Source organism: Epinephelus fuscoguttatus, linkage group LG12 (assembly GCF_011397635.1).
Source record: "Epinephelus fuscoguttatus linkage group LG12, E.fuscoguttatus.final_Chr_v1".
Classification (NCBI taxonomy): Eukaryota; Metazoa; Chordata; class Actinopteri; order Perciformes; family Serranidae; genus Epinephelus; species Epinephelus fuscoguttatus.
Window position 1 is genome coordinate 41,688,797 of NC_064763.1, and position 10,227 is coordinate 41,699,023.

At 41.7% G+C, this 10,227-nt stretch overlaps 1 protein-coding gene and 1 long non-coding RNA gene across 4 annotated transcripts in view; one reads left to right on the top strand and one right to left on the bottom strand.

Annotated features, from left to right (window-relative positions):
* The window catches only part of LOC125897758 (Down syndrome cell adhesion molecule-like protein 1 homolog), a 73,875-nt gene extending 71,661 nt beyond the window's left edge, over positions 1–2,214 (bottom strand). For all 3 annotated transcript variants that reach the window (XM_049591107.1, XM_049591106.1, XM_049591108.1), the window contains exon 1: positions 1,677–2,214. In XM_049591107.1, coding sequence (XP_049447064.1) covers positions 1,677–1,932 — 256 coding nt within the window. In that variant the 5' untranslated portion in view covers positions 1,933–2,214. The remainder of the gene's footprint in view (positions 1–1,676) is intronic.
* Positions 2,215–8,871: 6,657 nt separating this feature from the next.
* Positions 8,872–10,227, top strand: part of LOC125897785 (uncharacterized) — a 181,063-nt gene continuing 179,707 nt past the window's right edge. The window contains exon 1 of the long non-coding RNA XR_007450522.1: positions 8,872–8,997. This is a non-coding gene — a long non-coding RNA (uncharacterized LOC125897785). The remainder of the gene's footprint in view (positions 8,998–10,227) is intronic.

Here is a 10,227-nt window from a genome sequence, read left to right on the forward strand (position 1 = left end):
TTAACCACGAGGGGTGTCCCCGTCACTTCCCCTCCTCCGCGCACCCGCCAAAACATACACACACACACACACACACACACAGACGCGGGGCGTGACGCACGCGCCGACACACGCGCGAACACGTCCGCGGGGTCCAGGTGCGCTATTAGTGAGGAACATGATCGGGCAAGTCTATAATCTGCACCCACGCCCCTGGAGTTTCTCATTTGGTGAAATAAATTTGCGCATATTAATATGATTCCGCAAAACCCAGAGGGACTGTGGGATCACAGCTTTCAAGGTGAATAATTGGTTTAAATCAGCAATAAATATTTGGTAAGTGTGAATTTAAGAGAGTTGAGAAAAACACAACAAACACAGCATAAATGCAGCTGATTGATATCCGCCATTATTTGGGGAAAAAGAGGTTAAACCACTGTGAGAAATGCCAGAACTTAAAATGGCAAATGGACCTAATGGCCTATTTTAATCAACTCGTTTGCATCGAGAGACGCCATATTCATCGTTCCAGCCAACCCACCGAGCCCAGACTTTTTGCTAAATAAATGCACAGCCTGTCAGGCCCTGTGCTAATAAGGGCAAAACAATATGTAAACATGGCTCCAAACAGGCAGGCTGCACAAAGGCCCTGGAAACGCTCTCATGTGGAGATGGTGTTGAATTTCTGTTATTTTCGACGCAGATTTGTGCAGGATTATTATAATGCACTGTAATAGCACAAGATCAACTTTGCAGCAGGATCAGGGATTTACTGCACACACTGCACAAGAAAGAATCCATTTAAACAAATAACCCGCCTTTTATATTTATAAACACAATTAAACAAAAGAAAGAAATTGAAGAGAGCAGATGAATTAAATAAGGAGGACAAATCTGAATGCACCAATTATGGCCTTTATGTGGGAGCACATCTATTAAACTAATAAGGCCGTTGTGGGGAAAAAGAGGCAGCCTTTTATTTGCCATACAATTTAATGGCAACAATTTGTCATCACACGAAAGAAAGAATTTAAACCTCCCCAAAAATTCATCTAAAAAAAAAAAAAAAACAGGAGCATGTCTGTGGAATGGAGCGCTTGTGCCAAATGAAAACAGCTGCAATTAGCAAAGGCTACACAATGAGAGCGGCAGGATGTAAAAATCACAAACATCACACTCCAAACTTTACAGGACTGACACATTTCCAGTGAATTCGTTCTAAAATTGGTGATCAATTGATGTAATTGCAGGCCGATCCATGTTTTCATTTCTCTCTCACCCTCCCTCTGTATTTGCACCTCATTCTCCCTATTCAGCCATTTTACATATTCATAACTGGAGTTGGTAATGCGAAAACAATCCGTGCTATCAGCACCATCTGAGGCCGCTGCATAAAACCACAAAACAGTCAGGTGAAAAAAAGAAATCACTTCACACCTTTACTTTTAAAATATTTCCACCATGCACTTCAGCTCAGCAGCTTTTAATATTTTGATTTAAAGAATCATTTTCTATCAATTCCTCATCACAAGGCATCCGAGGATACATCAAAGCACCAGCCACACACCATTCACCGCCACAAATCAATTAAGGGTTCGATTAATTATCACTTTTCATTCAACTTGAACACAGTAAGACTCCAGCACTCAGTGCTGTCACAGGATGGGAAATATTTCAAGCATCTCTTTTTCTCTTACCTTCTTGGAGAGAGTACAGCAGGAGTAAAGTTACAAGCCACATGCCATAAATAGCAGGTATATTTTTCAGGAATATTTGGCAATCCTGGCAAGTGTGAGGCGCGGTTTTTTGGCCAGGCGGGTCTCCGTGCTGGACTGGCGACTGTGCTCCCCGGAGGTCTCTCCAGCCCTGCTGCCCCGCTAAGCATGGAGGGGAAATGAGAGGCGCCTCGGCCCCGCCCATGTCCCCTCCTCTCCTCCCAAGACTACTGTGCATACAAATCCATCCTCCCTACTCTAATCAAACACGGCGGAAACGATGGGTCACAGCAAAGCCGAGGGGTTGATGTGAGCTGAACAGTGGATTTTGGTCCAGTTAGGTCCAAACTGCCAGTGTGTGTGAGCGGCGGAGCTGCGCAGACAGAGCTGTTGGCACCTTGGAGAGCGCACCCACCTGTGCGCCCCTGATGACCGCGTTTCTTTGCGCAATATGGATCTACAAAAGCCGCTCAGGCTGCTGTGAAGACTCTAACAATGTATTCATATCTTTTCCCCTGAGTTTGGGCCTCAGTCACAGGGCCGTGGAGCTACAGCACAGACTAATGACTGTTTTTCTTTGTCTTTCGGAGCCATGAAACGTGCGTAGACATTTGCGCACAGATATGCACTGCAGATAGAGAGGAGGAGAGAGAAAGAGGGTAGCGGGGTGTGGGGCATGACACTTCCACACAGCAGGTAAATCAAATCAAATATAAAAGGTTTCAGTGAATCCTTAGAGGAAATTGAGCAACTTTCCATGTTGCTACCATCCCCTTTGACTCTGCTGATGTGAGAAGCTCCCCTGCATAAGCATACATTAGGACGGTAAGTTGCAGGACACTCCCAGTTCATAGAATATTTAAAGTCACTGTGGAGGCCAGTGGTGGATCTGAGAAGTGGTCGTCTGCTGCAGCAGCCGCATAATCTGCACACACAGAAAGAGCAATAAAACTAAACTATTAAAAGAAAAAATGTGAACAGGCATTTTGTCTCTCAGGGTGAGTTGACTGATTGATACCTTCACAGCACTGACACACAAAAATCCTGGAAAAAAAATCACCCATCGCAATGTCTTCAGTAGAATTTAAGTTTATGTTGTATTAACATTTTACACACGACTCATATGAGCAGGGGTGGCAAGTATATCTGGACTGAATCAGATGGTTTTCAGAGGGATGCAGTCCCTTCAGACTAATGACAAAAATGATCAAATTAACAATATAGATGTGCATTTTATTGGTGAAACATAATCATTGCTTTGTTCACAAGTCAAAGCTCAAACTTTATGGGAGTAAAAGTTCCCAGCCTGCATTTAAGGACACAATCCTGTAGCCTCAAGACAAATCAGCAAAAAAGAATTTTTTAGACACGTGTATTGACGCCTGTGGGTCAGAGGTCACCCACTGAAAACTTGGTTGTCTTTAAACTTGAGAAACTTCAAGACAAGGTGAGCAGCAGAACCTCCTCTGCTCTCCACACGGTGCTGCTGCGGTCTGATGTGATCTGATGTGACCGGAGGTTCGAGCCTCGGACTGCACATGCGGGTCACTGCTGACATCTGCTGGTCACACGCTCACATGCAAGCGGGCCCTGTTGGTGCATTTCAGCACAATGATTTATTCTAATATGACCTTGTAAGTTTAGATGTGATTATGTTTGTCATAATAAGCTTCTAAATAACACTTGAGGATGTCTTGTGTGAAGTAAAAGCTCCACTAATGACAAAATGAAATAAAATGCTTAAATGTTGATGTGAACATTTCCTTTGTTATGTGATTTCATAAAGTTTAAATATATGATGCTTTGTTTTTTATAGAATGTGTAAAGAGAGGCGTCTGAAGAGCACAATGTGTGGGGAACAGCTTGATTTTAATTTTACACATGCAACACCCTGAGAGGCTGAAACTATCTGAGCCCCCAATGAACACATGTTCAGTTTTGCATATTCCTCTGCATGCAAGGACACGCCATGTTTTATTGGATGATTCACGTATTGTTAACGGCCGAACATAAAAATCAGAATCAACACACATCACAGATTTCAGAGCCTTCCCTCACCCCAGCCCTCCAAATATCAGAGGGAGGGAAGAAAATGAAGGTAAGATAACTGGGAATAGTGATTTGTTTAAAGTCTGATCTCGAATGTTTTTGTTATTGACAAGATGATGGGTTAGTCTCCATACTTTCCTCAGTGTGCTGTTGAAGACATTAAAGGAGCGCGCCAGTGATTAAAAAGTCCAGTGTGTAGGGTTTAGTGGCATCTAGTGGAGAGGCTGCAGAGCTGAAACTGTGTGCCCAGCAGTAGGAGGACTAAAGCCTGATTTATGGTACCTACGAAGTACCTACGCCGTTGCCATGACGCTGTCGTGAACCCTTCGAACTTCTCCGACACTCCATTTCGTCGCAGTGCAATTCACCGCCAGAGCGGTAGGAGGCTGCGTTCCTTTCCTGAATGGTTATGGTCGTCTCTAGTTGATTCTTTGTTTAGCTTCCGGCTTTTCCAGTCACAGAGAAATGAACACGGAGCACGGACAGACGGCTCCGTCCGTATCCGTATTGAACGTTGAGCATAAATGGGCATTAATACTGCAACATCTACATCGCAACAGAAGATGTTTAAAGATGGCGGGAATGGCGCAATCTGGAAATACGGAACCGGAAATGCGTTGCTACCAAGCAAACCAATCACAGCCCTCTCGGTCTGCGCTGGGTCTGCGTCGCCTTGACGTGTACTTACATTTTTGGGGAGGTGCACGTCATGCTACGCCGGGGGCTACAGCGAGCCTTCTGTGTAGCCACGTACCCTACGACGTAGCGACGTCGTTGATTTAACGCAGGACCATAAATCAGGCATAAGGTGGCAGAGGTGAAAATGCAAATGGTCGTATCTTGGTTTGTCTGCTCTGGGATACTGTAAAGACTCCATGGAAGAGATGGAGAGATCTGCTCTGTATGTAGATATAAACGGCTCATTTTAAGGCAACAAAAACACAACAATTCTTATTTCCAGGTGATAATACACTGATGAAAGCATAGGTATGAATATTATATACCATCACTGTAAATAAATGCACAGCAGATGACCTTTAAAGCAACTCTTACCTTTCTTGCATTTCACACAGCACTTAGAAAAAATTTGAACATCCACAACTCCACCTCCCTCCACAGGCCTACTCCTCCCTCCTCCATTACGTCCTCATTATGTCTATGATAGACGTAGGCGTTGGTAAAGTAATGTTAGATACACGGAAGAAGAGAATGAGTGTAACACGCCAAGAGAAGAGCAGAAGAGAAGAGGAGTCGCATGTTACGTTAGAGGCAAACTAAACATACCTGTCCAGCAGAAACTCTGCGACCATCTCGTCCGTTTTCAGCTCAGGATGAAGCTGCATCAGTCTTCGCCATGGCTCGAAAGCAGAGCCGATGTTACGCAAGCGGTTACGTCAGGTGGAGGCCAATCATTGCATTTGGAGTTTTCTTAGACCCATATGAGAATGGTACAATTATGAGTTTATCTCTGGTGGAATTCACTTACATTTTAGTGTGCTATCAGCTTTTCAAAGCTAAGCCTATTTTATAGGCCTCTGCTCAAAAACTGCATACCCATAATGAAATGAATATATCTCTGCAACCACAAGGTCTATTTGAATACTTTTGTTTTTTTAAAATGTGTAGATGTGCAATACAATACAATAACATGTATTTGTTTAAGAAGGGACAGTGTACATCAATAAACATTCCTTTTAAAGAGAAGGAAAAAAAAGAAAATGTAGATGCATCCAGTTGCAGCCAGGGGCTGATTTACATCCTGCCAGATGTTTATCAGCATAGTTCCTAAAAGGTAGTATAAAATCAATACATTACATATACAATTACAGTATTAGATACATTAAAACACATAACAGTCTTATCGTTGCAGTATAGAGTCGGCCAGCGACACATAACAGAAGTATTGCACACATCATGTTGCCTCCAGTGCCTTAAGTATGTATATGCTTTACGCCTTGTTTCTGGGTGCAACCAAGCAGACGGGGGAGAGGGGGCTGTATGGGGTGTGTGGATAGTGTGTAAGCCTGTAGCAATGCAGAGTCCAGTACATAGATCTTGTTGTAGTTGTGATCAGTTGTGATAGATGATAGAGACATTGGGGGGTTAAAATGCTGGAGTACACTAGAAATTAAAGTGCTGTAGAGCTATTTTCCAAGAGCTGTTAGTTACTTTGCAAAGTACATGGTAAACATTTGAGTCTGAGACCAGAGAAAAAGAAAGAAAAAAAAAAGATAAATAATAATAAATAAATGAGAAAGAGAAGGAGAAAAAGAAAAAGGAAATAAATAGATAAATAAATAATAAACAGCAGCCAGAGGAGCAGGGACTGTTTAGACTGTTTGGGGTGTGTAGATGGAGTGTAAAACTGCAGCAATGCAAGGTCCAGTTCATATATCAGTACATGTGTTATATGTGAAGAGTAAATGAAGATGGCGCACAGCACAAATGAAACATTTTGAGGTTCGCCTAAAAAAAAAAGCATTTTCAGGATGAGTATCTCTTTGGAATGATGCAGCAGCAGCTCTAAACCTCGATCACATCATAGTACAATATGTGAACATTAACTCTGCAAAGGTTGAGTCTGATAAAGTGAAGCAGACCAATATTAGAGAGGTTTTAGTACAGAGAATTCATGCGAGCTCTCAAAAATTGCACCATGTTTGCATGTTATTTTTGTCATGTACCATCCTCTATCTTTCATTTTTTGTTTCTGTAAATCCCTACTGATGTTTAGGGTATACACATACAACTGTCTGTTTCGTTTTTTACTCTATTTCCCACTTCAAAATGACCAACACACGCCTACTACCTCGTTTGATTAGTTAGAGCCAATAGAATGACTATACCCACCAAACGAGATTGACAGCACTGTAAGCCAATCAGAGTCAGCAGAACGCATTGTGGGGCGATGTCGGCTGCTGTGAGTGGTCATCGTGCTTCCCCTGGAACCTTTCTGTCCGCCCGGATTCATTTGAATGACGGACCACATCCGGTAAACAGGAATGAAGCGTGATTGAACAGCAGAATGCGCTTTTCACGGCAAAAACAACAAGGTAAGAGACATATTACAAATATGTTTTGGCGAAAAGATTTCTGTTGTTGTTCTTTGGCCTGTAGCTCTCTGATGGTTTGGTGTAGAGTGATGTGGTGAATACATACAGAGTCTCTGCTTTCATTTGAGATCAATGGCGTGTGTTTTGAATGGGAGCATATCTATGTTTCCAGGGTTCTATGTTCCCCACTTAAACAAAAAAGGGTTCTATGTTGCCCACTCAACCAAGCGGGAAACATAGAACCCTTTTTGCAGGGATAAGCGGGAAACATAGAACCTGAGAAACATAGGGATGACCCCTTTTGAATAACGTGTGGTCAAATTACAGCCCGAAATATACTGAGTTGGATTTGTTGTTGTTTATTTAGTTGTTGTTTGAGCTGTGTTTGGGGCATGTAAAAAGGGTTTTTACAGCTGTGTAGCCCAGGTTCTGCTGTTTAATTTGATGTGCAACATCACTATATTCTTCGTGATCAGTGTATTGTTTCACACTGTGCTTGCAAAGTTGCTCTCAAAGTCCCCCAGTTGGGGAACTTTTGGGCTTAACAGGTTTTAAACAAACATGGCTGACCGTGAGGCAAGGAGGAATCGCAAGGTACTTTACAGTCTGTTAATCATATTGTTGAAGACCGTAATTTGTGTTTGAACTGTTTTTAAAGTAAACATGAGATGTTATATTATTTATACCTTTAACAGTATGATAAAGATTAATATCCTTTATACCTATTAATCTCAGGAGGTTTTCAATACACTGGAAACACTTAAGAAATTGAGAATATTTTGAGTCTTGATGACAAATTTAATTTAAAAAAAAATATATATATATATGCAATGTGTTTTAAAGCATCACTTTATTCACTGATATGAGTAAAACTTTGTAAAACTTAATAAACTCATGCGTTTTGTTTCAAAAAGGTCTGTTAAGACCATTTATTGTTGTTTTAACTATGAGGTGATTTCCGTGGTCAGATTCTGTCCACTGGAAAGCACAGAAAACATAACACATCCTAATCATTTCTTTCTGAAGATCAATGAGTGCATTTAAAGCATAGACTGTATGATTTAAAGTAGAAATTCACTTTAACAATCTTTTTTTTTTTTTTTGGTGTATTAGAAGTGAAATTGACCTATGGCTAAGCCCCGCCCTCAAACACAATGAGCCAATCACAGTGCGTATAGCCATTCCCATACACTGGGACATTCTCTGCCTGGACGTCCATTGAAATGCATTACAGAAAGTCAGTTTGTTGGGTTTTATGAGCTTTTTCTGAGATTTGAAGTTTAAAAATGGTCAAACAGTGTGCATGGGGTACATGCAACTCTGACACAAGGTATCCTGAGAGGCTGGGCGACCAGGTGTATTTTTACACTTTAAACCACATCTCAAGCGAGAAAAGTGTCTCCTTTGGATAAAGTTGTGTGGTAACGTTAGACCACAACATCAACTCAACGTGAATAAGATTAACAATGATGTCTACATCTGTTCTAAGGTAAGTCAACATTGTGTTTGAGGCAACATATTGTCACTTTGCTGGAAAGAAATATAAAGTTATCTTTAACATCTCTAGCTAACGTTAGCTAAAGTTAGCCTAACGTTAGCTCCTAGCTGCGTTGTTCATCATGTCACCTTGTTTGCTGGGAGTTCATTAGCCTATTTTGTTCTAGTTTTGTACTTTGGTGATGGTACATCATTGTTAGCTGTTGTCCAAAGGGCTCTAGTTAAGCTAACGTTAACTTCTGGAGCTTAGCTTCATTAACTTATCTGTAATGGCAGAGATAACAAAGGTTGGCAAACGTTATGCTGAATGATTCAGTGTAAATACTGTAGCACCAAACTAACGGAGAGACACTCTTGGTAAAGATGGTAAAAAGGCCGTTATCCTTTTCTCATATTCTGAGCCAAAAACCTTAACTTCAGTGGCACTTTAACTTGTTGTCTTTGATGGTGACGGCAACCAGATGCGGTTCACAAGCGTACACTGTGACCTGTAAATTTTGGCTTGTAATTTAAGCTTTTCATCGACCTTCTCAACAATAAAATGATGAATATATCCCTCCAATGCATAGTTTAGGCCCTTTTGGTTACTTCTCAATGACATCTGATCGTTATGTCCCCAAAAATCATCAGTTGCCTCCTGTGAAATGCCGTGTACTGTGACACCTGCCATAGCGCCGGGCACTGAATGTTGATAGTTTGTCCAGGTGAGTGGAGGGGGGCGTGGCTTAGCCATAGGTCAATTGGGTTCTGAATGGGTTAAAGTGGACATTTTTAGAAACATATTTTTGAGGCATTTGTTGTGTTGTAAAGGTTTACCTGTGTGGTCGTGTGTTTTCATTGTTCTTCCTCCCTCAGCCCAACAGGAGGCAGTGTTATCAAAGATCTACTTCACATACAAACAGCAGGACAGGATGGATTTTATTCAAAACTTTATTAGATTTCAAGTTTCTATAATAAAGACATTACAAGCTGATATGCACAGATGAGAGGTTGAAAATGGAGACATCATTTGAGGGCGAGCCAGAGCATTACAGCTGCACAGTAGGCTATATTTGTGTGCAGAGAGCAGCGGTGGAGTATGACGTGCTGAGTCTCTACACTTTGCAGGGTCTGATCTGTGCGGGGCTCCAGTCCACTCCATGCTCCTCTCTGGATGTTCCCTGTTCACCTGCATCCCCTCATCACAACTCCCTGATCCAGGACATCTCCTCCTGTTGTATTGCTCACAGAACTGTCACAGTAACTCAAAGGTGCAGTGTGACAAACTGTCACTTCTGTTGTGATTTGCATAGAGGTGCTTGTCATCATGAGGCCCTCACTGACACAGTGTCAACATTACCCAACGCTTTGTTTTCCCAATTCACTTATTCACTCAAACAGTAGTTCAAACAAATCACACTTTCAGAGTTAGATAAGAATAAACCCTCTCATTTCTGCCTGTGAAATAACGGGAGTCAGGAGACAGTTAGCTTAGCAGACAGACTGGTGGCAGGGGGAATTGACTGACCTGGTTCTGTCCAAGACCAACAATATCTCTGTACCAACACCTGCTAAACTCACTCATTAAAACATTAGATCTTATTTGATAGATTTATGTAAAGTTGTTGTCACTGTGCAGTTGCCAGGCAACATGTTTTTACACTTTTTGTACCATGGATTGAAAAAAAAAGATATAACAAGTTAATTAGGGAGTTTTAGAGTTGCTGGCAGGAGGATTTTATTTCCTTATGGACAGAGACAGGCTAGTGTTTACAGTCTTTATGCAAAGCTAAGCTAACCAGCTGGTGGCTACAGCTTCATTTCCGGACAGACACGAGAGTGGTATTGATATTCTCATCTAACTCACTGCAACAGCACAACAAGTGTGTGTCCCAAAATGTTAAACTAAAGGGGAACACCACCTAAATTCAAAATTCTAGTATGTTATTTACATG